General features: G+C 37.3%; 4 protein-coding genes across 5 annotated transcripts; 1 reads left to right on the forward strand and 3 right to left on the reverse strand.

The window, feature by feature from the left end:
• The first annotated feature begins 3969 nt into the window (after positions 1–3969).
• Positions 3970–4959, forward strand: BLOS1 (GCN5L1 family protein). Of its 2 annotated transcripts, XM_089630152.1 has the most exons (4): positions 3970–4182; positions 4264–4469; positions 4566–4659; positions 4831–4959. In XM_089630152.1, exons 1-3 carry the CDS (start codon positions 4038–4040, stop codon positions 4653–4655), a joined length of 441 nt encoding a protein of 146 aa, XP_089486278.1. In that variant the 5' UTR covers positions 3970–4037; the 3' UTR covers positions 4656–4659; positions 4831–4959. The 2 variants fall into 2 exon arrangements, with proteins under 2 accessions (XP_089486278.1, XP_089486277.1); XM_089630151.1 differs by having other exon boundaries at positions 4566–4837.
• Positions 4960–6538: 1579 nt separating this feature from the next.
• On the reverse strand, positions 6539–8712 carry LOC149381585 (cationic peroxidase 1-like). Its single transcript, XM_089630150.1, has 4 exons — positions 8438–8712; positions 7914–8105; positions 7630–7795; positions 6539–7147 (listed from the first exon to the last, which is right to left on the reverse strand). The coding sequence occupies exons 1-4, from the start codon at positions 8657–8659 to the stop codon at positions 6765–6767; spliced, it is 963 nt and encodes a 320-aa protein (XP_089486276.1). The 5' UTR covers positions 8660–8712; the 3' UTR covers positions 6539–6764.
• Positions 8713–10959: 2247 nt separating this feature from the next.
• Positions 10960–15302, reverse strand: LOC149381586 (Cysteinyl-tRNA synthetase, class Ia family protein). Its single transcript, XM_089630148.1, has 9 exons — positions 14839–15302; positions 14544–14607; positions 13818–13979; positions 13475–13645; positions 12829–13110; positions 12576–12701; positions 11875–12111; positions 11596–11781; positions 10960–11521 (listed from the first exon to the last, which is right to left on the reverse strand). Exons 1-9 carry the CDS (start codon positions 15003–15005, stop codon positions 11285–11287), a joined length of 1632 nt encoding a protein of 543 aa, XP_089486274.1. The 5' UTR covers positions 15006–15302; the 3' UTR covers positions 10960–11284.
• Positions 15303–21661: 6359 nt separating this feature from the next.
• Positions 21662–27240, reverse strand: TIC110 (translocon at the inner envelope membrane of chloroplasts 110). The gene is made up of 15 exons (XM_089630256.1): positions 26529–27240; positions 26231–26290; positions 26001–26124; positions 25843–25911; positions 25669–25767; positions 25501–25567; positions 25188–25252; positions 25004–25098; positions 24625–24752; positions 24423–24523; positions 23960–24176; positions 23643–23797; positions 23355–23480; positions 22239–23213; positions 21662–22155 (listed from the first exon to the last, which is right to left on the reverse strand). Exons 1-15 carry the CDS (start codon positions 27038–27040, stop codon positions 21913–21915), a joined length of 3036 nt encoding a protein of 1011 aa, XP_089486382.1. The 5' UTR covers positions 27041–27240; the 3' UTR covers positions 21662–21912.
• Between the last annotated feature and the right edge of the window lie 220 nt (positions 27241–27460).

Here is a 27460-nt window from a genome sequence, read left to right on the forward strand (position 1 = left end):
TGTTGCCACAAATCAGCCATACACATGTTAATAAATAAAATTTATTAACTTTATTCCAACAAAAGTCAGCATTGTGAGTATCCTTCTCGGAGAGTAAAGTGTATAGTCACTTTAAACTTCTTATATTAAAATTTTAGTTAAATTATCTCGTAATTATAAAAATAGCTCAAACTAAAACAAGATACATGCGTTATAATATAGAGATGTATGCATGAATTCAATTATTTTTTTAATATTTAAATAATTTAGCTATTACTTTAATCGAGAATAATTGTTTGACTATTTCACATAATTTTTTCTTTTTTAAGAATATAAAATGTTACTAATATGGAATTTTTAGTTTCAAAAGGCTTAGTTAATTCTAATTCTTATAAATAAACTACTATAGACTATTTGTTTATTTTCTAGGGAATACTTAGCACCAATATATATAATGACTAATTTCTCTTATTAAAGGTATTCATGCACTCGAGTCTCACATCTACCATTTCTTCTCCTACTTAAGCTCAAATTTTTCATGTTTTCATCATGAACTCTATTTTTAACATCAAATATATTTCATCCATCTCATAAAGCCTCTTGCCATTTTCATTTTCAATTCCAAAGTCCAATTCACATTTAAAATCTTTTTTGTTCAACATTTTTTTTGTGTTCGTTCTTAATTTATTTGATAATTTTGACCTTTTTGTGTTCCATCTTAATTTATTTGATAATTTTAACACATGTTTAATATTATTGAAGAATGCATTTGAAACCATTTTTAAATTATGTCACATGGGATGTTGGAATTAGTTGTATGACAATATTCTTCGAGCAATTTAGTGACGAGTAGTTTAAACAAAGTCTAAAGAAAATATAATGTGCAATTTTGAAACTCAGACCGGTGTAGTCACAAATCACAATTATGTCTAGAGATTTGTTTAAACAAAGGGAAAGTTGTTCAACCTCCGTCGTCCACACTCCGTCAAAGCCCACGAAAAGCGGCGCCGGCGAAAAGTGAAAGAACAAGAAAAGTGAAAAGTGGTGTCGTCTCTCAAGCGGAAAGCCATAGACGCTCTGTCTCCTAAAAAATAAATAGGAAGACCGAGAACCCAGCAAGATCCAAATGACGACGACGCTTCCACCAAGAGTGATGACGCGTTCACGGTGAAGCAAAATCCGAGAAACAGAGACAAAGGAAAATCTCCTGTTGTAGAGGAATCAATGTCAAAATCCGTTCCGGAGAATGTATGTATTTTAACGTACAAACACATTTGGTGGAAAAAGAGGAACAATTTGTTTGTTGGTTTGTACGAAAAAATCTTGTTTGGATTTACTGATGATGTGTTAAAATGACGAGTTGCACGTATTTTTTGGTCCGATTCACAAAATGTTGTTTTCCGACTCTTGTTTATTCACGAAATCGTCATTTCGTGACCTATTTATCATGAATATGTTGATTTCGTGACATAGATGTCACAAACTTGTCGATTTCGGGACACTTGAGTAACAAAAAAAAAATCCTAACAAGTAGATGATTGGATAAGTTTGATTGTTCTATATTAATTGGTTTGCCAATGTGATTTTTATTTCTTTTGTAGGTGTGGACACGATATATTCTCGAACAGAGTATTAGAGGGTGTGGTTTCAATTTCAATAGGGGATTGGAGAATTTCCTAAACATGTTCGCAAATCGTAATCCAGAGGTAAAAGCCTTTTTTCCAGTCCTGTTTTGGACAGTTTCTGGGTCTAGAAAAGGATTATCTGATCATCTTTGATCATCGGTCATTTGATCATGAGGACCCGGATATTTGAGGGAGAAGTTTTTGACAAACTAGAAATCGAGATAGCAGGGAAAGTTCAATAATTCATAGAGAACACTTCAAGGAAATCACACATCTGAAATTCGAGTATATGTACGAGGAGTTTACGTTCGAGGGCAAAGTTGGGTCCAAGAGCACTACGAAACCGTTTTCTTGGCTCCCATTTACAAGAGAGAGGTGACTTAATCCTTCCTTCACAAAAGCAAGGAATGGCCGATAGAAATAGAGGTAAAGTACCTAAAAGTTTACTTTCTAGTAAATGTCCTCTTTGACGATAAGGCAAAAATGATGTCCCCGAATGTGGAGTTAGATAAATTCGACAGCCATCCTTGGGGCAATTTGGTCTGAGATTTTTTCATTACGAGTGTCTGGAAGTTTGTGCATAAGCTAGAGCTGCCATCGGACAAAGAGCTTGCAAAGAAAAAGAAGAGCAAAATCCACCTCACCGGTTTCGTGAAGCCTCTTCAAATATGGGGATACGAGTGTCTTCCCTTCCTGACGGCGAAGAGCGTTTGTGATAAAGTCATATTTTTGTCTAAAATAATGTCAAAAATCTATTTATATAGCTTGAGAGTGAAAACACTTTTCTGTATAACGGTGTATTAAGTGAAGTTACTTCATGATCATGAAAAATCTCTTTATCATTTTTTTTTTGAGAAAATATCATATGCATCCCTATGTTTAATCGAAATGCTAAAAATATTTCTACAGTTTTTTAGAAATATCACATGTATCCATTCAGATTACTATTTATAGCATGTTTATACCTTATAAAAATGTATTAAATCAAATATAACCATTTTCATAACTTTTAATTGACTTTATAATTAAAAATATATATATATTAAATGCACATAATACCTATGATAAGATTTTTCTATTTATTTTTCATTTTTATGAAGAAAAATATCTTCATTTATTTTTCATTTTATTAAAAACAAATCTCCTTCATCTTACGATGAGCTTGGAGATTGGCTCCTGCGGCCCAAGAGAGTAATAACAATGACCTTGGAGCTTTGTGGGTTTGTCGAAAAAGAAAAAAGAAATGTGTGAAATGTGTCCGATACGAGTTCCTTCCGTCTCCACACTAAAATTTTTAATTTATTTATTTATTTATTTCTAATCTATGAGCATCACGAAATGGTAGTTATTCATTAATATATTTTATTTTCTTCATAAAATAAAAAATAAATATGTGATATCATTTAGGGTAAATAGATCAAAATTTTAGTTTAAGAGATGTATTTGATATATAAATAAGTTTCAGGGTATATCTATGATATAAGTAGTAATTTGAAAGGATAAATATGATATTTCTAAAAATTGTGAGAATAACCCCAACATTTTGATTAAACATAGATAACACATATGATATTGAGATATTTGCACCAAAGTCACTTCTTATGAACAAAATTGCATCTATGTCACTACCAAAAAACGTGTTGCAAGTAAGTCACTCTTATTTATTATTAGACCAAAATACCATTAAAGTAGAATCAGAGTTAAATATTTACAAAACAAAAGTAGACTAGAAGAAGAAAGTAGAGCCACAGTTAAATATTTACAAAACAAAAGTAGACTAGAAGAAGAAAGTAGAACCACAGTTAAATATTTACGAAACAAAAGTAGACTAGAAGAATAAATCGATAATCTGAAGCGCCGGTGATTCCGGCGAGAGCTCCGACGAGGGTTACGTCGGCGGTGACCTCGTCGGAGCGGCGATCGGCGCGGTGGCCGGAGCTTGAGCTAGAGAGATTAGGGTTTGAGAGAGAATTTGATGAGAGATTAGGGTTTGAGTGTGGATATGGATTCTTGTTGAATATAAAATAGAAGAGTAATTAAGACATTATATATGTGACAAATATGCAAAAAAAAAAAAAAAATACGAATGCAATTTAGACTCATTTGTGATACAAATGAAATCACAAATGAAATAATGTGTTGTTGTTGTGACTTCAACAGCAAACTCCACATATTTTCCCTTCATTTTTCAATTAAAAGTGGCCTTTTTTAAAATTAGAAAATAAGACATGGCCTAGAAACTTGGACTCGGAGTACCACTAGGAGAATGCTTTGGGCTATAAACGACTCTGATGTCGAGTCACGTCCGCCGCTTGTGTGTGTCGTTTCATATACTAAATACTAATTTACTAAATGCTTTCACAATATATCCCATATTTCTGTTTAAAGAAAAAAGAAAAAATCATACTCTCTCTCCGCCCAAAGCACAGTCAGATGTACTCCCCGGCGCGTCTCCCAACGGCAGCGCGTGCGCGCGTGGCTCTCTCCTCCGACCTTGATCCCGGATGCCTGGAAGCCTCGCTGCTTCAGTTAGTCCACGACCACCACCAGTCCTCCCTCAGACTCCGCGATGCCACCGGTTAGTCAGCCATCTATGTATATATACATTTGTATCTATAGCGTTTGCGTTCATTGAAAGGAAAACGATGATCGTTGGCAGAGAAGGCGAAGAAGGAGGCGATGAGGAAAGCGGCGAGGGTTTCGGACCTTCTGGTGGAGGCGGTGAACGACGGCGTACAGGAGAGCTTCGTTAACGAGAAGCGAATCGAGGTCGAGATTCGATCTCTCTCCGCCACGATCGCCAGGTTCACGAGGCAGACCGACCAGTGGCTCGCCGCCACTCGCACGCTCAACACCGCCGTCAAGGTTCGATCGATCTTTCTTTTCTGTCGATCGGTGTTCATTTGGAGTAAAAACGTGTGATTTCATTTGCTTATTATCAGTTGGTTGTGTTCGTCTCAGGAAATTGGGGACTTTGAGAACTGGATGAAGACGATGGAGTTCGACTGTAAAAGCATCGTTACAGCGATTCACAATATCCATCAGGATTGAAAATGTGTGTATTTATGTCATTCTCTTTGTACATGATTCGTTCTATTTATTCATCAGTTGAAATTCTAGAAAATAGAATTCAGATTTTGCATTAGTAAAATTACAGTATAACTACAAATATAGTAGGGAAAAGTGAGAAAAATTTCAAGTAAAGACTTGAATTTTATTTCTGTAGATGAAAGTGGAGGCTGGAAGCGGAGATGTCCCACCACCATTAATCTCTTGGCTTCTCTCTCAGCTTTTTCGAGCTTCGAATTCTGTGGCCTTGACTTCAAAAACATTTGGACATTCCTCGGACACCTACAGAGACATCTGTATGAACCCTAGTTTTGTGGCCGCTCGGCTGAGAAACTCGAAAGAGCCTACTTCGAAGACTTGGTTCTGTCGGAGGGTATTTCTCATTGTGGCTTCTAGAGCGAAGTTGAGCACTCTGGTGAAGAGGCTCTGTGTCGCCAGAGCCTCTGTGATGTTGGAGCTCGGCGCGGCAGAGGCTTTGGTCTCGACGGGATCATGGTTGCCGTTCTGGTCGTTGGCCCTAGAGGTAGACTCGACGCCGGTGGCGGAGGTGAAGTTAAGGAGGATTCAGACCTTGTTGGTGAGATCGGTGCTGGGGGATCGGACCTCTGTGGAGCCGAGCTCGACGATGCCGTTCTTGGAGGGGATGCAGACGATGGTTTGGATCTCGAAGACGTGGCCTTGTTTAGCGCACTCGCAGGAGGCGGCGGCAATCTTGTCGGCGCCGGAGATCCAGATCGGGGATGAGGTGTAGAAAGCCTGGCCCGGGAGGCCTCCGCCGTTGACGAAGGACTGAGTCATGGAGATGGAGATTACTTTTAGCCAAATTCTTTTTTTTTAAGATTTTGTCTTGGAGTGAGTTTGTTATATTTTTTTTTTTTTTTTTTTGTTATAAGCAGCACTCTTTTACTTATACCCCAAAACTAACTCAACACAGAATCTCGACATGGGGTGGGTTCGATGCGAAGAAATTGGCCATGGAGGCTTCGTCACTGTGAGCAATGCCAAATTGAAGAAAACTTGTCCGGAGTTGCCACCGATCATTGCCGTCATGTTCGTGGAGACCATCTCCTCTGCTTGTTCGTCGGTGGAGAACGAGAAGTCAGTGCTCGACAGAATCGGAGTGTTTCAGCGGATCATCCGCTGCTTCAGCGACCAAATCACGTGCGAGAACAACAGCAACATCTACAATCTCCTCATGCAGTATGTTTCCAATGGAACCCTAGCCGATCGGATCTGTAAATGCTAGGGTTCTGTTGGAGGCATGCTCCAGGATGAGATTGTAGATGTTGTTGTTCTCGCACGTGATTTGGTCGCCGAAGCAACGGGTGATCTGCGGACACACTCTGATTCTGTCGAGCACCGACTTCTCGTTCTCCAGCGACGAACAAGCGGAGGAGATGGTCTCCACAGACTTGACGGCGATGATCGGAGGCAGCTCTGGACAAGTTTTCTTCAATTTCAATTTGGCTTTACTCACAGAGGCGAAACCTCCATGGCCGATTTCTACGCATCGAACCCACTTCATGTTGAGTTAGTTTTGGGGAATAAGTAACAGAGCGTGGTTTATATTAGAAAATAAAAAAAATTATTACAACCTTAATTAAAAAAAGAATTTGGCTAAAAGTGATTTCCAGAATTTGGACCGAGTCATGGATATGGTCAAGAGCTTTTCAAGGATGGTGGGAATGACACTGATGGTTAGCTTCTCCTGTCATGAGGAATTTTCTGCTTTCATTATCAAAATGTTTACTCTCTACTTTTATCTTGTGTCATTTAGATTTTACGCTTCATTTGTCGTCACTCAGCTATATATATTGAACACCGAAGATATATATATATAAAATTTGCTGTCTTATAATAACCCGATACAAATGATTCCAACCAAAACCATACAGAAGTTCACCATGAAAACTGATTCTTATCTGCATTTGCAACGAAGAAACATGCTTATGGAACTTTCTTCCAGCGACCCTTATTCAAGTAAGAAAAAGAAAACCTATTACAGTGACCTAGAAATAGTCATTTATTGATAGAATCGACACATAATGTAAAGTTGTAAACACTCTTTGAAACCATCACAAGTCAGCAGAGTCAATTGGCTTTCCGACAATCTGAGCGAATCTGACCGTCCGTCCCGGTGAGCGGGCCCATCCGCCCCATCTTGACCATCGCGGCAGCAAAATCCTTGAAAAACGTGGCCGTGTTTTGGCTGTAAGTGTTGACCAGAGACTGAGTGGCGCCGGAGAAAAGCTGTTGGTCAGAGTGCAATAGACCCTTGGAGTTTACCAAGTTCTTGAAGTAAGCATTGTCGAAGACGACCGCACTTGTTGTGTCGAGGGAAGAGAGGTTGTCATCGCCGCCTGAGCTCGGGCAGTTTGATTTGAGGGAGGCAGCGAACGAAGCGTTTATGTCGGTCTCGTTGTAGAGCCGGTTGCGAAACAGGACACACTTGGATTTCCCTGTCGTATGGCCTCCTGTTTTCGTTTTAATTATAAATGGTCACAGCTTTTAGTTTTCCTTCACACAAAATCATAATCAAACTGTGTAAACTCAGTTTGATAAGTCGGACTAGACATTTTTCAAATAAAAAACCGTCCAAACCGAACCACAACAAATCGTTTCATCTCAATCTAATTAACAGTAGGAGAATTTAAATTGACGTGAGATTTAACATGTACCTCAAAATAGTGTTGAGTGAATCCAATTATTTTTAATTTCAAATATTAAATAATACAAAAATCCAACTATTTTTTTCCATATCTCTATTAAGAGCAACTCATAACCTAATCTTAACATGTACCGATTGGAATATTTGGTTCCCTGTGAGAAAATACGCATGTGATGATGTGTAGGATATTTCTTACGAGTTGAGCGATATTTAAGATAATTTCTCGGTTTCAAAGCATGTCAAGTCAGTCTCTATGATCACCACTTGAAGTATGGTAGAAATTATCACCTGAAAGTGCGACCATTTCTGTGGCAGTGAATCCTTTGAGCTCAAAAAAAGTAATAAGGTCGGCAACATCAAGTATGGGAGACGGAAGCTCGGTGTTGGCAGCGCTGAAACTCGCAGTTTCGGAGTCTCTCCTTCCAAGCTCAACACCCCAAGAAGGCCCACCCAACTTTTTTTTTTCCGGTTAAAACACAAATTAACCATCATCAGATATTTTTGCATGAAAAAAAAAAAATGGTGGCTAAATCTTTCTTAATGCCATGGATGGAACAAATTATGGTTCTTACAGTGCGAACGGAGTCGCGAGCTGCGGCGGCAAGTATGTCAGCGCAAGAAACGACACCGGGGCAGATGGCTTCTAGTTGGGACTTGACGGCGTCGATCACTTCGAACCCTCTCAGCGACTCGTTGTTCGGCGCCGCCGTTTTCTCTCCTTTTGAACTTGACGTGTCATCCAACAGAACTGACCCATCACATCCCTGTAATTAACACACCCACGTCCATGAATACTACATACTCCTCTACTCAAGAGCAAGCAAGGATATATATATATATATATATATATATGATTATGATCTGAGTCATTTTGTTTCCTATATAAGTTGGAACTCTGTAAGAAAATTAATAAATTTATCGTAGCATGGTGGCATATAGAAATGAAAATACTAATGTGTAATCCATGCATGCATGTTAGGCTAGATATAAAATACTGTGCAGTCATGAAAGTTATATATATATACATATATATATATATATATATATATATAGAGAGAGAGAGAGAGAGAGAGAGAGAGAGAGTTGATAGACGTGCATTGACGAAGCAGTCATGGAAATGGAGACGGAGCAAGGAAGCGCCCATTCGGTGGTCTTTCATGGCGGCCTTGGTCACTTCAGTCCTGATCGTCGACACCGCTTTAGGGCACGCTTTTGCGTAGTAATCTATTGATAATTGAGCTGAGGCTGTTTCTGAGTGCACTAACATTATTGCAACAATCAAGAAGCTGATCGCAGTCGATTTTGAGATCAATGCCATATTGACAATATATGATGTTTAGGAAGAAATTAATTAAGCTAGACACGATATTGAGTACCAATTGTTGGAGAATAATCAGTGTATTTATAGACGACATGGTTGTATTTTTTTTTTCTTCTTCTTTTTTTTGGGTCAATTTTGTTGATATTTTTGCAGCATGCTCAGAAAAAGTCAAAAGCTTGTATGCTCATTTTTCTTGTTTCTGTTACGTTTCATAATTATAGTATTATTTAACTAACCATCATTTTGATCAGTGCGCTGCGACAAAACGCTCCATTGTGTTGTGTGAACCTTTCTTAGTGGGGAATCTGATTAGTCAAAATATTTTCTATTTATCTATTTTTTGGTAATTTATATGCAAGCCTTTTGAAAGTTTCATATTTTTTGGTTTCCGTTGCAAGGTTTATGCAAGTTCCCCAACTTTCAGAATCTTCTACTCCCAAATGCTGAAGCAGAATTAACTACAAGAGCTTCAAAGTCTCTAGAAAGTCAAAGGTTAGTGATTAATTAAAAAGCTAGAGAAAGTATATAAATTTAATCTGAGTTGTTCATAACATCTTTAAATGGACTTTGCTCTATATGTATCTAGCTAATATGTCCGTTTCAAATTCAAATATTTCGGCTCTCTTGCATGCTGAGTTTGACGGCCTTGAAGGTTTTTTTTTTTTTTTTTTTTTTTTTTTTTTTTTTTTTTTAAATAAACCCAAAATCAAGAGGAAGAAATATGAGAATAAGATCAACTATGTCAAATATTTTACAACTATTTCTCTTTCCTCGCAACTCCCCCCGCTGATTTCAGGCAGCTTTGTGGTGTAAATGATTGATTATTATTATGTCATAATTTTCATTGTACTTACAGCACAGGTCCAGATATATTAGGAATTTAGACACAATTGTCTTATTTTGAGCGGTAGACATATATATACCTCATTCCAAATTCGTTTTCAAATGTAAAAATATCAATCTCATATGTTTAATCGAAATGCGAGATTTATTCCTTCAGTTTTCAAAAATATCATACATTTCCCACCAGTTTAATATAAATGGCATTTTTCTCCCCTAAAAATATGTAATATTCCAAATACCATTCTTTTCGTTTATTTAAAAAAAACGGACTCCCCAAAATGCCCTTACTAAAATAAATATTTATTTACTATTTTATTAAAAAAAATCAAAACCTCTCTTTATAACAAAAATTCTTAACTTTTTATAAAGAAATATTTTTATTTAATTTATTTTATATATAAAATAAAAATAAAGAGTTATTTCATTAAGGGCATTTTGCGAATTCACGTTATTACCAAAATATTTTTTATTTTTTCCAACACATGATAGACACACGATCGAATTTCGTTTATTTTGGCGATATAAGTAATATAAGGACCAAATATGATACAATTACAATGACGAAGGGGTAAAACTGCAGATTTTTTTTGTTCAGGGACCAACTTATTACTAGTGACAAAGTTGAGAGACCAAAAATATTATTTTTCATTTTTAAAAATATAACGAAAAGGGTGGTATTTGAGATATTACATATTTTTAGGGGAGGAAAATGTCATTTATAATAAAGCGAGGAGAGATGTATGTTATTTCTGAAAAGTGGAAGGAATAAATCTCGCATTTTGATTAAACACAGGAGATACTGTTGATATTTTCCATTTTCAAATCAATATAAAATTATATGAAAATATGGGTCGTAAGAAAAAAATATAAAAAAGACACCCATCATTCTAAAAATATGAGTAATATTTAATACAATTTTTACAAATATTTTTTATCGTGAGTTGGAGTTTAATTTGCTTCGTCGTGTAAATAAAGATAATATTTATATTTTGATATTTGAGATCCCATGTTAGTTATGAGCAAGTTTTTAAACGAACACATTAAACATTAGTTATGAGTAAGTTTTTAAACGAACGCTTTAAACATTAGAAATGTCGAGGCTGTTTCCGGTATTTATTGTAGTGTTCAATGCATGGGGTATATAAACGTAATTGATTATAATTAAACTGAAATTGGTTATTTAAGGATATGATCTAAGATCATAAACTACGTCAAAGCATGGGTAAAGTGTTAACACAGCTACTAGTATAATCCATGCAGTTAAACGATGATGGGAACCCGTTGTATCCCTCTCTGTTTGATGACAATATTATCATTTGATGATTCGGAATAGTGATCAATTTAGTTGTCTAGACAATCATAAAATTTAAGAATATGCTATACTAACAAGTAACAAAAAAAAAGGAAATAGTTCAACGAGTTCTAGCACAGCCAGAACTAATTAAAACATAAAATAAAGAACTAATAATCAATAAGTTCAGGTCTCTTTTAGACAATATTTGATAATGTGACAAGTTATATATCTTACAAATCCCAATTTTATTAGTTTATGGTAGATGCCATATGGGGTGTAAGATAGAGCAGCTTGATCAGATCTCAAGCAGCTCCTTCAATATATAAACTTACAAACACGAGTAAAAATCCAGAACTGATTAAGGAAAACCGTTTAGACCGGAAATCTAAATAATCCAGACGGGGAAGTGACACGAAAAATGATCTCAACATGATTTCGATGTATATTTTGATGTAATAATTATAAAAGACTTCTCTCTCTCACCATCATGCCGATTCCTGCGGTGGTTGATCTTGTAGAACCGGGACACAAGGTCTCCACACAGTTTCTTTCCCGACATCCATGAGAGCGATTCCCTTGGCGGTCAAGTCGGCTCTGATCTGATCACTCTTAGAGAACTCTTTGTTTCTTCTAGCTTCAGCCCTAGCCTCGATCAAGTCTCTCACATCGTCTTCGACCAAACCTGCCCTCTTCAAAGCCTTGTCTTTTAACTGCTGTAATACCTGCCCGGATATTTTCCTCGTTAAGTTTGATTGAACAATCAAACTACTGAAAAGAAATAAAAAATTAGAATTACCTCGGAGTGTGTGCTGGACGATAGTAAGCCCAGAATGGAGAGAATTTTTTTAACTTGTTCCTTCACTTCAATGAGGGATTGGATCATCAATGATTGCTGTTCTTTCTGTTGCTCTTCTTCGTCCTGTTGGTCTTGCTGTTTTTGTTGCTTTTGCTTTTGCTGCTTCTGTTTCTTTGGTTGCTTCTTCTTCAAGAAATCACAATTTTCCGAATTTCAACATAAAGAAAGAAAAAAATGCGAGGAAACTGGAGCCAATATTAAACTGTTTTTCAATATTACCTTGACTGCGTTGATGGAACTATTTATCAACTTTAAAGCGTCTTGAAAAGCACCGGTCAATATATGAGCAGTGTTCATGTCATCAGACATTTTGCTCTCGAATTCAGTGCTTAGCTTAGTGATGCATTCTTGGGCATCCTTCGGATCGATCTGAATTGTTTTTCCATTTGGTTCCGCTCCCTCCTTCGGGTTTCCTTCTTGAAACGCAGTCAACGCGTCCTCACAATCTTGCAAAGTCTGGAGATCATCAAATAATGAGACCATCATTTTAGTATCAAGAGGTGTTCTCCAATATAAATGATCCAATAATGAATTTCAGGACTTTTAAACATACAATTGAGAAATATTAAACCCATACTTGGATACCAAACGACCAACACCATGCCGCTGGAATATTTCCAATAGTGGCTTGAACCAAGTAGGGAAGTTGGGTAAAAATTGAACCTACTGGTTTTTTTTTTTTAACAAGGGACATGAAGTTACTTTTACAGCAGATGATCAGAAATTTTGTTTGTTTCTATTTAACAGAAGCAATTTCACTGAGGTTAAACTACAAACGATAAGCTAAACGAGATGCGTCTGAAATTTGTATCAATAGCTCAACAAAAGATTCACCGTCCAGCTGTTACTAAACGAATATATGCAATGGTCGATTTTCCTATACACAAGATGTTGTTCAACCTCTGGATGAGATTTCAAACCTGATATATGTAATAAATAGCATCAGATGCACTGTCCAGCTGAGAAATTGTGTAATTAAGAGGGGTTCGGTAATGCGCATTTGACAAGAAGTATCTCAAAGCCAAAGGGTGGTAAATTTCGGTAATCTGCAAGACGCCGAAATACAGTATATAAACTTAATTTCTCTTATATAGAAGAAAAAAAGATCTATAATACCATAAAAAAATAAAATAAAAAAAAAAAAAAAAAAAAACCACGGTGTCAATCAATTACCTGACGGATAGTGAAAAAATTTCCCAAAGACTTTGACATCTTCTCATTATTGTTAGTAACGTGTCCATTATGCATCCAGTAACCTATGCTGCTCTCTTCACAGGCTGCACAGCTCTGAGCAATTTCATTTTCATGGTGTGGGAAGATCAAGTCAATTCCTCCACCGTGAATATCAAATTTGAAGGTCAAATAATCAGCACTCATAGCACTGCACTCAATATGCCACCCGGGCCTTCCAGGTCCCCACGGACTGTCCCAACTGGGCTCTCCAGGCTTCGCAGCCTGCCAGATTTCATATATAACTATCAGACAACAATACAAGATATTGTATTATATTATATATATATATATATATATAAACTATAAAGTAGAGGAATCCTCTGACAAAAACACTGTTCAATGAACAGTGTTTTTAAGAGATTGAACCCTAGACACAAGTAGTGTTCATTTATACCGATTTTTTTTTTTATCAGTAAAAAAAAACTTTTAATTCATTTTTTTCATACCTAAATATTTTTGGACATGTCTTTATATATTTCTTCCTCCAGACTAAAATATATTAATTATTCCGCAGCAACGCGCGGGGCATACTGCTTATACCATATAAGCTACAATATTGAAATTTGAAACTAAATAAATTTCCAACCTTCCACAGTGCGAAATCGGCGGGATGACGCTTTCTTGAATCTACGGCAACACGCTCGCCGGCTCTATTGTTTTCCAGCCTTTGTCCAGACAATTGGCCATAATTCGGGAACTTCTCAACAGCATAGAACACATCTCCATCAACCGCATAGGCAAAGCCTTTGTTGATAATCTGCGTTATGCAACAAGACATGAGAAAGAAATAACCAGAATCGAACCCGATGCACAACTCTTATTTATGTCTTCGAGAATTTGAATGATTATGACACTCTGCTTTTGTCTTCTTTAATATTTATGATTTCTAGTCAAAGTCTTCCCTTTTCCAGTTAGAGAGAGAGAGAGACCTGAGTTATCATGTCTTTTATCTGCTCCATATGATCCGATACACGTGGCTGATGGGTAGGAAGGAGGCACTGAAGATCACCCATGTCTTGAAGGTACTCTTCGCAAAAACGGTTGCTTAAACTTATGGGGTCTTCCCCAATGTCATTTGCTCGACGAATAATCTGCATATAAACCATTATTAGAATTACGACACAAGAATTTTATATCACAGTTAATAATGGTACAAATCCAGAGTGCAACCCTACTTTAGGACTCCCATAATTGGATTCCCTTATGAATAATTTCATAGTTACACCAACAATATGGATATACCAAGTAAATAAAATCCCTGTCATTGTACCGTAATTCTTTAATTTCAAAGCAAGCTAACAAATTGATGAGTTGATACTATGAACAGAACACATAGTGCCCAAATCTATACTGCATACAGAATGAAGACTGTTCTTTGATACAAACCTAAGTAAGAAGACAAGCATACCAAATCTTACAATCAACCAACAAAATAGCATTTATAAAAAAGAAAAGCCCAAAAAAGAAACAAATAATCAGAAAATACTATCAAGTCTTCCCTGACTAACTGCGATAAATCAAAGATAAGCATCATTACAGACTCAATTAACCATCCGAGTATCTAGTCCTATGCCACCAAAAAAAAACATAGAATTACACTGAAAACCAACACAACTTTTCATTTCTTCACAGAAAAACAGCCAAAAAGACCTCACCTTGTCGTCAACATCAGTAAAATTCCGAACATAAGTGACTTCATAACCCAGATGCTGTAGATATCTGCACGTTCACAAACACACCTACAAACCTCCATTACATTCTTCACTCATGGCCTTATATTTTCATCTTCAAAAAATAATAATGAAAAAGCAGACTTTGGATTAAAAGCCCATAATTCAATATCATTACGTAAAAACTTTCCATATCCAACTTGACCAGTGTAATTGTACAATTGCACCGCAATCAATCCAGAAATAAATTCAAAAACTCGAAATTGACAATGTCAGTGACCTGAAGAGGACATCGAAATTGACAGCAGCTCTGGCGTGGCCGAGATGGCTGAGATCGTAAGCCGTGACGCCACAGACGTACATTCCGACCTTTCCAGGCACGGTGGTCTTGAAGGTCTCCTTCTGCTGCGTAAGCGAATTGTAAACCCTAAACTCTTCCTTCGCCATTGAATTCGACCACCTTGCGAAAGCTAATTGATCAGTCGCGAATTGAACTGACTGAGGCTTGGCTCTCTGAAGACTTTCTTTGTCAGTGGATTGAATTTAGGTTTGGGTTTGGGTATGTGACTGAGTTTAAAGGAGAGCTCAGGGATGTTTGTATAGTAACGGATACAGTGAAACCGTCTCTATTTCGACTTCAATTCAGCGTTCTTCTGTCTCAAACGACCCTCAGAACTTCTCTAACAAATCATTCAAAGGGAAACAATTAAAATAAAAATACATAATCAGCTCAAGCATCAAGAGAGAGAGAGAGAGAGAGAGAGAGAGAGAGAGAGAGGTTAAATATAACTTGCTCGAAAACTAAAGCCTTTTTTCCCGGGTTGAACCGCACTGTCAATAACAAACCCAAATATAGAGTTGCTCAGCACAGCGCCGCCGATTTTGGGTGGCTGCGATCAGTGTTAGTTCTTCCCCAACGGACAAAGAGGCCCTAAAGGAACATGGGCTGGGCTGGGCTGGGATCTAAACGCAAACAAACTTGGACAAGTTACATACTTTTTAAGCAAAAAATAAAATAAAAATCACAGTAGTCCCCGTACGGGTGATTTTGGTTTTTGCCTTTAAAAATTACAACATTTTGTTTCATGCAGTAACTCTCTTAAACAAATAATACATCAATACCCTTCTCATTTTTTATTTTTTTATTATTTTTTTAAAAACAAAACAGCTGCATATTGAAAAAAAAAACGAGACAGCGTACGTGGGGTGCTTGGCTCAGGGTTCTCGCTTGCACACCACACAAATCATCGAGTGAAGCTTCATTCGGGCGGACCCAAGACATTCTGGTGGCGAAGTCGAGTTCCGACGACGGCGACGATATTGACGGTGCAAAAACTCAACCCCTAAACAAATTAGGGCTTTGTGTTTAAGGTAGTTTCATCAATGAAATTTTTATATTTCGAGTTTGATACTTATTTTGTTGTTTTATATTGAAAACTTTGTTAGTTTTGAACCAGAAAAATATGTATCCAACTCAATGAAACTTTGATTGGAAAATATTTTCGAATGTTGAAGATGATCGTCGAACTCTACTGATACTGGTAAATTTCCAGTAGATCAGTAGAGCAGTAGAGTTCCAGAGGTAGAGCAGTAGAGCAATAGATCAGTAGAGTAGTAGATCTGTAGAGCAGTAGATCTGTAGAGCAGTAGAGTTTGATTTAAGCAGTAGAGTTCCAAAGGTAGATCAGTAGAGCAGTAGAGTTTGATTTAAGCATTAGAGTTCGAGAGTTAGATCAGTAGAGCAGTAGAGTGACATAGTTATATCAGTAGAACAAAGTAGATTTATATAGTAAATTTATTATTAGCATTCTAATTTTTAATTTTCATATTGTATATTAAATTTACCATTAGTATTCTAATTTTTAATTATCATTTTGTAGATAATGACGGATAAGCAGAGTTGGTTGATGTTATACCTCCAATAGTTCATAAGAGAAAAGACAGGAATAAGACAAAGAGAATTCCTTCAGTGGGAGAGAAGATGTGGAAGAATAGATGCTCAAAATGCAATCAATTTGGACATAACATATCAAGATGCCATTTGAATGGAGTAGAAGCTATATATACAGGTCATATGCATATAAGATTTATTTTCCTCCAATATTGAATAAAAATTAAAAAAGAAAACATGAGTGCACTTACTTTATCTCATAAAAGACCACTCTACTACATCTACTCTTATAACAAAGAAGAAGAAAAAAAAGTTAAAACGCTTATTGGTAACAAATCCATCATATTCCAAAACCAACCCAACCACTCAACTCACTAATGGGATATAGCGAACCAAGTTACTGGGTTTTGTATTTATAATTAGAAAGATTTCGACAGTGAAATAAATAAAAGAGAGAACAAGCAGAGATGATTTTTTACTAGCTTATCACAGTTCTCAATGGTAAATCTACAAAAACTCTACTTCTAACTTAGTCTAGGAACACAACGTGATTACTGACAATGGAGCATATTACTCATCTGTGATATACTACTGATATTTCCATGTCTTCTACTCTCTTAATCTCCTTTATTTATTGGCTAATATGATTTCTAATTATCCTAACCCCTAACCTGTCAATATCTAGTTCTAACAACTACACGAATTGAGCAGATGATTACAAGTACACGAATTGAGCAGATGATTACAGCTACGCGCCGCCGATGTCTCACCTCGTCCTCCGCGCGCCGCCTTCGTCCTCCGCGCGCCGCCGGTGTCTCACCTCGTCCTCCGCACGCCGCCGGTGTCTCTCGTCCTCCGCGCGCCGTCGGTGTCTCACCTCATCCTCCGCGTGCTGCCTTCGTCCTCCGCTCGCCGCCGGTGTCTCTCGGCCCCCTTTTAAATCTTCTCCGCGTGCTCTCTCTCTCTCTCCGCTCACTCTCGCTCTACCTCTCACTCTCCTGGGTTCTCCACTCTCCTTCTCTGCTGGAATTTTTTTTTTTCTGTTCAGTTTTCCATGTTCGCTAGGTCTAAGCGGGAGGGGAGGAGTTTTCAAGTTTTATATTTTTTAATAAAAAAAACGTGGGCATATAAGTCATTTTGATATTTTGGACTGAAAAATAAATAGAAAATAAAATAAAAATGAGATGAGGGTATAGAATTAAAACCAACTTTTTATAAATGCAATGAGCTAAAAAAAATATAAAACTTGAAAACTCCTCCCCTCCCGCTTAGATCAATATTACTAGTCACTCTACCGAGCATTAGAGCTACTCTACTGGTCAGTAGATCAATATTACTAGTCACTCTACCGAGCATTAGAGCTACTCTACTGGTCGGTAGATCAATATTACTAGTCACTCTACCGAGCATTAGAGCTACTCCACTGGTCAGTAGATCAATTAATTATAATTAGATTCATCTATAACATTAGTGACAAATTTATTAATATTAGATAGTTTTATGTATAATAACAAAGTTATATGAATAATTTAAAATTAATGAGCTTCATCTATTATATGTGTCCTATGATATATTTGATTAAATTAGTGAACAATTAATTATAATTAGATTTATCTATAACATTAGTGACAAATTTATTAATATTAATTAGCTTCATGTATAATAACAAAGTCATATGAATAATTTAAAATTAATGAGTTTCATCTATAATATGTGTCCTATGATATATTTGATTAAAATTAGTGAACAATTAATTATAATTAGATTCATCTATAACATTAGTGACAAATTTATTAATATTAGTTAGTTTCATGTATAATAACAAAGTCATATGAATAATTTAAAATTAATGGGCTTCATCTATTATATGTGTCCTATGATATATTTGATTAAAATTAGTGAACAATTAATTAGAATTAGATTCATTTATAACATTAGTGACAAATTTATTAATATTAGTTAGTTTCATGTATAATATTTTTTAAGTTTTATATGACTCTACTGAGCAGTAGAGCTACTCTACTGGTCAGTAGATCACAATTACTAGTGACTCTACTGAGCATTAGAGCTACTCTACTGGTCAGTAGATCAAGTTTATTAATGGTTCTACCGAGCATTAGAGCTACTCTACTGATCAGTAGATCAATATAACTAGTAGTTCTACCGAGCAGTAGAGCTACTCTACTGGTCAGTAGATCAATTTTACTAATGGTTCTACCGAGCATTAGAGCTACTCTACTGATCAGTAGATCAATATTACTAGTGGTTCTACCGAGCATTAGAGCTACTCTACTGGTCAGTAGAGCAATATTACTATTGGTTCTACTGAGCATTAGAGCTGCTCTACTGATTAGTAGATCAATATTAATATCACTACAATTTAAGAAAATGAAAGCAATAATGCATGGTAACAAACATCCATGGACATACGATAAATAAGTCAATTAAAAAAATACATATAAGCATCTTTTTTTTTTATCAGTTCTTGCGTTTTTTTGTTGGTGTCGACCTAGCTTCTCCTCCATTCAAAGGGCATCTTGATATGTTATGTCCAAATTAATTGCATTTTGAACATTTATTCTTCCACATATTCTCTCCCACTGAAGGAATTCTCTTTGTCTTATTCTTGCCTTTTCTCTTATGAACTATTGGAGGTATAACATCAACCAACTCTGCTTCTCCGTCATTATCTACAAAATGATAATTAAAAATTAGAATACTAATGATAAATTTAATATACAATATGAAAATTAAAAATTAGAATGCTAATAATAAATTTACTATATAAATCTACTTTGTTCTACGGATATAACTATGTCACTCTACTGATCTAACTCTCGAACTCTAATGCTTAAATCAAACTCTACTGCTCTACTGATCTACCTTTGGAACTCTACTGCTTAAATCAAACTCTACTGCTCTACAGATCTACTGCTCTACAGATCTACTACTCTACTGATCTATTGCTCTACTGCTCTACCTCTGGAACTCTACTGCTCTACTGATCTACTGGAAATTTACCAGTATCAGTAGAGTTCGACGATCATATTCAACATTCGAAAATATTTTCCAATCAAAGTTTCATTGAGTTGGATACATATTTTTCTGGTTCAAAACTAACAAAGTTTTCAATCTAACACAACAAAATAAGTATCAAACTCGAAATATAAAAATTTCATTGATGAAACTACCTTAAACACAAAGCCCTAATTTGTTTAGGGGTTGAGTTTTTGCACCGTCAATATCGTCGCCGACGTCGGAACTCGACTTCGCCACCGGAATGTCTTGGGTCCGCCCGAATGAAGCTTCACTCGATGATTTGTGTGGTGTGCAAGCGAGAACCCTGAGCCAAGCACCCCACGTACGCTGTCTCGTTTTTTTTTTCAATATGCAGCTGTTTTGTTTTTAAAAAAATAATAAAAAAATAAAAAAAGAGAAGGGTATTGAGGTATTATTTGTTTAAGAGAGGTACTCACTTAAAGTTGAAACTTTTAAGTGCATGAAACAAAATGTTGCAATTTTTAAAGGTCATTTTGATATTTTGGACTGAAAAAATAAATAGAAAATAAAATAAAAATGAGATGAGGGTATAGAATTAAAACCAACTTTTTATAAATGCAATGAGCTAAATTTCTCCCGTATACTTTGGTTTTTTTTTTTTTTTTTTTTTTTTTTTTTTTTTTTTTACTGTCTGCAGTTTTATTGAGCATTGTTTTCCCTATATACATTTTCATATAGAATTACTGTAAAACTTTCTGAATCTTTAAAAAAAAAAAAAAAGATATTCACGGAAATTTTAATTGCATTTTAGCTAACATTTACAATTTTAGGTGTAATAGTTACACATTAGTCTCATTACGTGGTAGTGATAATAAGAGTAAAACGTACCTTATTTGATGAGATGAGGTGATAGCTGAGTGATTAATTTATGATTATTAACTAAATGTTGGCTAAAATACAAATTTTAACGTTTGAAGAAAATTATATAGCTACAGGAGCCGATGGAAGATACCACAAATTTGTTAAATTACCATACACTCAACAAATTTGGTCATCAGCCGAAGCAAAGAAGAAAAAAACTTTTCAAACTTAAATAAATAAATAAATAAATAACTATTCCTATTTTATAAATTTTCTATAATTTTTCTTTTTCTGCATACAATTATTTTTTTGCCAGCTTCCCTCCCACATGACTCGAATTGTATCGGCATTGGAGCTATCATCCGCAACTCAACTGATTTCGTTATGGCGGCCCTGGTTCGAAACCTTCCAGACATGTTCACAGTCAAAGAAGCAGAGGCTATTGTTCTATGCCTTTGGCTTATCATGGACTTTGGATGTGAGATTGCCAACCACTTCGTGGAGTCAGATGCAAAGACGGTAGTCCAAGGTTTGGAGAAACTCTAATTTCATTAACACGTTTGAAAGTATTTTGTCTCGTATATATAATTTATTGTCTGTCTTTCCGAGAGTAAAGTTGTCTCATATCTACAAAGAGGTCATTCTTAATGAACTTTAAACAATAATCTTGCTCACAAAGACGAGCAACAGATATTAAGTTCTTAACCGCTCATTGATTGACCACTCTTGCTCTTTTCATAGACGATGAACTCATTTGGTTGGAGAATTTTCCTCTCTCGATAGAGTTTGTAATCCTTATTGAACAACATTATCAATGATAACATATTCTATTTCTCAAAAAAAAAAAAAAAAAAAAAAGAAAGAAAGTAAACATTATTGTCTTTTTATGTTGAAGAAAGGGAAAAAAAATAGCATTCATTGTACAGAATTGCATTCTTAGAAATGAACATGCATTGGGTATTTAAAGCTTTTCTCTTTTCCAACTCATTAACCCAAATGCTCACAACTTTCTATTTGGTGATCTTCGCATTTAGCTTTCGTTTCCGATGCAAGTTCACAAACTTACAAAATCATCTCATTTCAATGAAAAATCGAAAATTACAAGAACTTTAAAGTTCCTTCGAGAATAGTGAATGCGACTAGATTAACTACTACAAGAATAATTAATAGACTAAACTATCCATATCGTAACACATCGTTGCCATGCTAGACCAAATTACTGGAAACAACGTCATTGGAATTCGGAAGGAAGCATGCCAAAGTACGGAGACTTTATTTTGACTTGAGTGTCACTTTTCTTTTTTTAGATATGATTTTTCACCTTATTTTGGTCTTTAAGAAAAACTGCAAGAGAAGAAGAATATGAATATTTAATTCCATTAATAATTCCCTTGCACATAAGAAGAAGCATTTTGCAAAATCTTACAATACCCTAGAGTTTTTCAACACCTGGTACTGCATGGACAACTACGAACTCTTTTTATCTAAAACAATCTCACTACCAACTTTCTGAAATTTCGACATCTTAAACAACAAAAAATGAGCCGATCACGGCAAAGCCAAGTAAATAATAACTTAAATTACATTGTTAAGACTGGGGAATCAAAATACGAAGTTCTCTTCGTCGGTGGTAACAGAAAGAGCTCTGTCTCCCATCTCCCGGAGAGTGGCGGCGGTGGAGTCGCTGATCCCCAAAAGAAATTGCAAGCGAGACAGCTTTTCGGGGGCCGGCTCGCTCTTCTGGTATATCGTGTACAGATCAGCTAGTTCCTCGGGCACTTCCCATGAGAGGGGCTTCGCTGGCACAGCTTTGTCACAAGCCAGCAAGTCGTTGAGAGACGAAACCTGCAAAAGAAACAGAAAATTTCCATAACATGCAACTCTTTAAATACTTAAAAAAAAAAATTAATATTGATTATCAAGCATACCACTCCTTTGTGATTTCTCTGCCTTAGCAGTGAAACAGCCTGAATCAATGAGTTTGATAGCCGGCTTTGGGCGAGCTCGAAAACGACACCTTTCGCCTTCGCGGCGTTGATGCTGAGGTCTGCGGGGATTTTCTCAAAGACCTCTTCCTCGTCAAACTCTCCCGTGCCGGACGAGAAAATCTCGTCCACCGTCTTCTTAAAGAGGCTCTCTCTCATGCTCTCTGATATCATGTTCTCGAGATCGACACTCGATTCCTTGAGCTCCCTGATCTGCTGAATGTTCAGTCTTCCCTGACCGATGGCACTTTCGATAGCCGCGGCCATTTTCGTAGTCGTTATGCTCTTTATAATCTTCTGTGCGTACGGTGAAGGTAAGCCCACTTGCTTTTCCAGCTCGGTGAGCTGGTCAACCCTGGCTTTTGTCAACCGCCCATCTGCCAAAATCACCTCTGCTTGCTGTCTGAAAGCTTGCTCGGCCAAGCCCCTGTGTACTTCCACAATTTCCGCCGCGGTCAAACCCAAGATTCCACCGAGCTGATTCAGATAAACATATTCCGAATCGTCTTTCTTTGTAGTGATCTGGGCTCCGAACGGGATTTTGGTTACTTCCCCGGTTAGACAGAAGAGCAAGTACGTTTTGTAGAGGTCAGTTCTATCCCTGTCGGGTAGGTCGTCCTTGAGAGTTATCTCAGTCTGCCCGGGCTTCCCCATCTTTGCTGCGAGATCCTTGGACGGTTTTATCTTCCGGAGCGTCTGAAGGGATTCCCATTCCTCGTCTTTGAACTGTTTCTCGTCTTCTTCCTTCTTAACAGGCTCTTCTGCCGGAGTATCGGCTGGTTCGCCTTTGATGTCTTTTACAAGCTCTGTCACAACCAAAGTGTTGAAGGCTATCATCTTTTTCAGCTCCTTTGCTGACTCAGTTCGGTTCCCAGCTGCCCGGGCTCGTTTTATGTAGTTGACAAAAATCTTCCGAACCTGCACAGATGGAATGGAGAAGAACGAGCCTTTGAGTATTGAGAGATGCTTTCGTTATTCCCAATAATATAGCTCGGTAACAAATCGCTTCTTATATCATAGCGAGCTGAAAGAACAAAGAAAGATATAGGAAATACTTACCGCTATACTGGCAATCGACATTGCAAGCTCTCGACTCAATCTTAAGCCACGTGCTGCTTTTCTGACAGCTTGCTTGATATCTGCATCGTAACCATCCACTCCTGCTGCAATAGCCTCTTTCACAATCTGTGACCGAAGAGAAAAACAATTTTTGGAAATAAGATCTTTCGTTGTTCCCACGTCATGTGTTGGCATAAATAAACAAATTATGGAAGAGGTTTAAAGCTACAAACGGGAGTAAGTAAGAATGTATAGAAAGTTAGTTAAGTCAAATGTATAAATGATAACCTTCTCAAACAAAGTGCCACAGATATCTGAGTGAGCGGCTTCCACGGTCAGCTGAGGCACACAGAGCAAGACCCGTAGCTTAAGCAGAGCAGCAACATCGTCATCGTTCAGCTCTCCGTCCGCAACACATTGTTGAAGTTTCTGGCGGTAAATTTCTTCAGACAAATACATAACACATTATTAGTGGCTAACAGAGTAATATTTTGGATAAAAACATAGAGCATACAAACAAACAAAACTCTATAAACAGTTGTGCGCGCTAAATGATGACTATTTACTCGAGAACGATTCTGTCATTTGATTTAAGCCATTATTACCTTCATGGATCGCACTGGCTTTTTGTGGGTCAAACTGCAGCTCTTGGCAGAGATTTTGAAGGAAGGATGCTTTACTATCAGCAGCGTCCAAATCCCCGCTAGTAACAGCCTGTGAAAGCCGTTTTTTATAGACCTTCGAAGTTACATCGAGAACAATCGACTCTGCTTCACGCGTTCCTAAGCCAAATATATTCCTCAACTGATTCAAAGCAGACAGCTGCAGGAACCAACAAAAGAAAATGGAAAGTAAGATATTCACGTCAACCAAAACATATCGTCGATGAGATGTACTAAGATATGACGAATATAATGACAGGCCAGTCCGGAATGGTCCTGCGAACACCAATAAGTTGTCTTCTTTCGGGAAGTATCAATTCCAGTAGAGATTTCTACTAATATGCAACCAGAAAATGTCCCCGAATTCTATATTTTGCAACCAAAAACTACACCGCGAACTTTTTACCTTGTTATCCTCCATTCGACCACTGGATAACGCATCTGTAACATAAGCTCTAAAGAGATGCTTTAAGTCATCGATCTTTTTATCACCATCGTATTCACCACCTAAGCCAGAAAGAAACAAAATAATAACTCTTAATATTCATTCATTTTTATTACGTTTTAGATTACTATGCAGAGTTGTGAGGCATAGTAGCCATCTTCACCTAGTAAGGAAACCGGACCGACCCCAGGAGCAAATTTGTCTGCATCTGGATGGTTCTTCAACGAAATTAGTAGATTATTCAACACTAATACATTATCAAGCTCTTCAACAACTTGCTTAACTCCCTGACTGGAAGAAAAAAAATAAGAACCGGATGATGAGTAATAGAAATGACAGATATCGGAAGTGGAAACTTATACTGAAGCTTGTTATGGAGTTAAAAAAAAAAAAAAAAAAAAAAAAAATTCAATGCAGCTGCTAAAACATCTAAGCTAAAGCAAATCCAAAAAGACTGAAGCTAAGTACTCGCACGTTGTGTTCTACGATTACTTTCAAGAGAGACCATTGATCATACAGAAATTATATGGAAATATTCATACGTTGCTCTTGATCTGGCCTTCAGTATGTTGAGAGCAGATGTAATATTCTTTTCAGCAAGCTTTCTTGTATGGTCCTTGAGCAAGTCCTCAGCATGCTGTACAAACCACAAATACCGAAGTAAATAACTATTGGCCGTCTCATAAAAAAGATTAGATATTACAGCACTACACTACGGAATGTTACCTCATCGGTAAGTCGGTACATGAGTTGTGCTTCTCTAAGGCTGACAAGCACCTCAGGACTAATGTCTGAGGAAGACAAATCAAGTTTTATAATCAAAATAAGGAGGAAAAAAAAATTAGAACTCAATCACTAAGTATGCAGAGAATGCTACTCACAGGGAAAGATACCATGCTAAGGGAGAGAACATAGATTAAGCCTATTTTTATAATAAATAAAATTATTTGATTTAGCTTTCAAGGAAACCCGAGACAATCCGAGGTCTTTTACTTACGAAAGACTGGTAAATACAACTTGAATGCATGTGTATATATACCTCTGGCAATCGATTTTATCTTCGCAGCATAAAGCCGCTGTGCATTATCACGGATAGCAATTTCAACCTGGTAGAGCAATAATTAAAAACTGTGGGCCACAGTAAAAGAATGAAGCAAAAATTAAAGAATAGCAATCCTGGAATTGTTTCCACATAGAAAAATCATACCCCCGAATCAGTGACTTTGAACACACGCTTCCAAGGTAAGAGGAACGACGATGCATCCCCGAAAACTAAAGTCGAAACATAAATCAGCTTCTGAAATGCCTGCACTGGAGAATCACTAACAGTGCTCAAGCTCCATATCTCTCAAAATTTTATGCATACCAGCAAAAAACATACCCGTCGCTGCTCTATATCACCATCACGGTCTCCGGTCTCTAGCCTTTGCCTAAACAGTCTTCGACCAATCTGAAAGCCAACAAGGACTAACCCAGTTCAATAAACTACTTCAAATTCAACAGAGAAGAACCAGTAAAATGTTACAGCTAGTATAGTACCTCCATATGCATTGAAGCTGCCTCCGGATCATCAATGCCCAACGCGTTCTTGAAAGCGACGATCGTATCAACTTCGCTCCCGCTGAGATCTTGCATCCCTGGAGGAAGGACAGAAGAGACGAACCTGGTATAGAAAGAGAAAAATAATAAAATTATTTTAACCGGCCTTAGAATTGTCATATTGTCATCAAGGAAACAGAGCATAATAAACTAGAAAGTAACTAACTTACCGGCAATACAAGTCGCTAAGCTCGGCGTTAAATGCCTCGTCCTGCTTGCTCACACCATATCTAACAGATTTTCAACAGGAAATAAAATCAGGACACAAAATCAAGATGAATATGACAATAACAACGATAGATACATGACGAGAAACTTGGAGTGAAATAAGTGGAATTTGTTGACTTGAGAAAAAAAAAATCTCGTAACTAATTTTCGTTGTCAGACTATCACATGGACCGAGATTAGAGCTTTTAGTCAAATTTTCCTTCAAATCACAAAATATAAATAATAATAAAAAAAACTTACTTTTTCGCGATTCCTTCGATCTCCTCCTTCTTCACGGCCGTGGGATCGTCACTTCCGGCCACATAGTTGTGCAATTCCACGGCAGCGACCTCCGGAACACAGGCATTGAGAGCGTACGCAGCGGCTCCTCCGGCGGCGCCGAGCACCACGGCCGCGCCGATAGCGGCGTTCTGAGACTTCCCGACCTTAATCCCAAGGCCGTAGCCAGCCGCCACGGCAGCCGAGAAGACGATGGCCGAGCCAGCCAGGCGGAGCGGAGGCGATAGCTTCTCCACCAGAGGCTGAATCCCCGTGAGCTCCTTCTTTCCGCCAAAGACGTCGGAATTCGACGGCGCGGCGGCGGAAGAAGAGGAGTTCCTTGGCGTTGAGGCTCGGTAACAGCGCCGGTGGAGAGGGAGAGAGGTTCTGGCGGCGGAGGGATTTCGGAGAGGGATAGGGCATAGAAAGGGAGATCGGAGAATGAGAGGAGTGCTCGGGGTTGAAGGAGGAGCGAGGAGCGCCGACGGGCTCATTGCTGTGTCTTTCTTCTCTCTCTCTCTCCCTCTCTCTCTCTCTACCGCTCGCTCTGGACTGAGAGAGCGTTGGTTGGAGTGAGCTAGGGCTTGGGGTTTCGGGGTTTAAGGAGGAAGAAGGAGGAGAATAGAGTGACAAAAGAAGAAGATAAAGGGATAGAGAGAGAGAGAGAGAGAGCAGAAGCGATAGTATTGTGTTGTGTCGTGGCACACGAGAAGAGGGACGGTATATCGCAGCAATCGTCTGTTTTAATGGGCCGGTTTGGGCTTCTTTATGGGCAAGCTTAAATGGTCTAATGATAATTTGTACACTAAATACATAGTCTAACACCAAACGTAGATTACATTTATATTCAGATAAAAAAAAATTACATTTATATTTTTTTTAAATTACACAAATGTTTATAGTCTTTATGGGCT

This window comes from Urtica dioica, chromosome 11, assembly GCF_054948205.1.
Source record: "Urtica dioica subsp. dioica isolate 48M chromosome 11, U.dioica_male_clone48M_v1_H2, whole genome shotgun sequence".
NCBI lineage: Eukaryota > Viridiplantae > Streptophyta > Magnoliopsida > Rosales > Urticaceae > Urtica > Urtica dioica.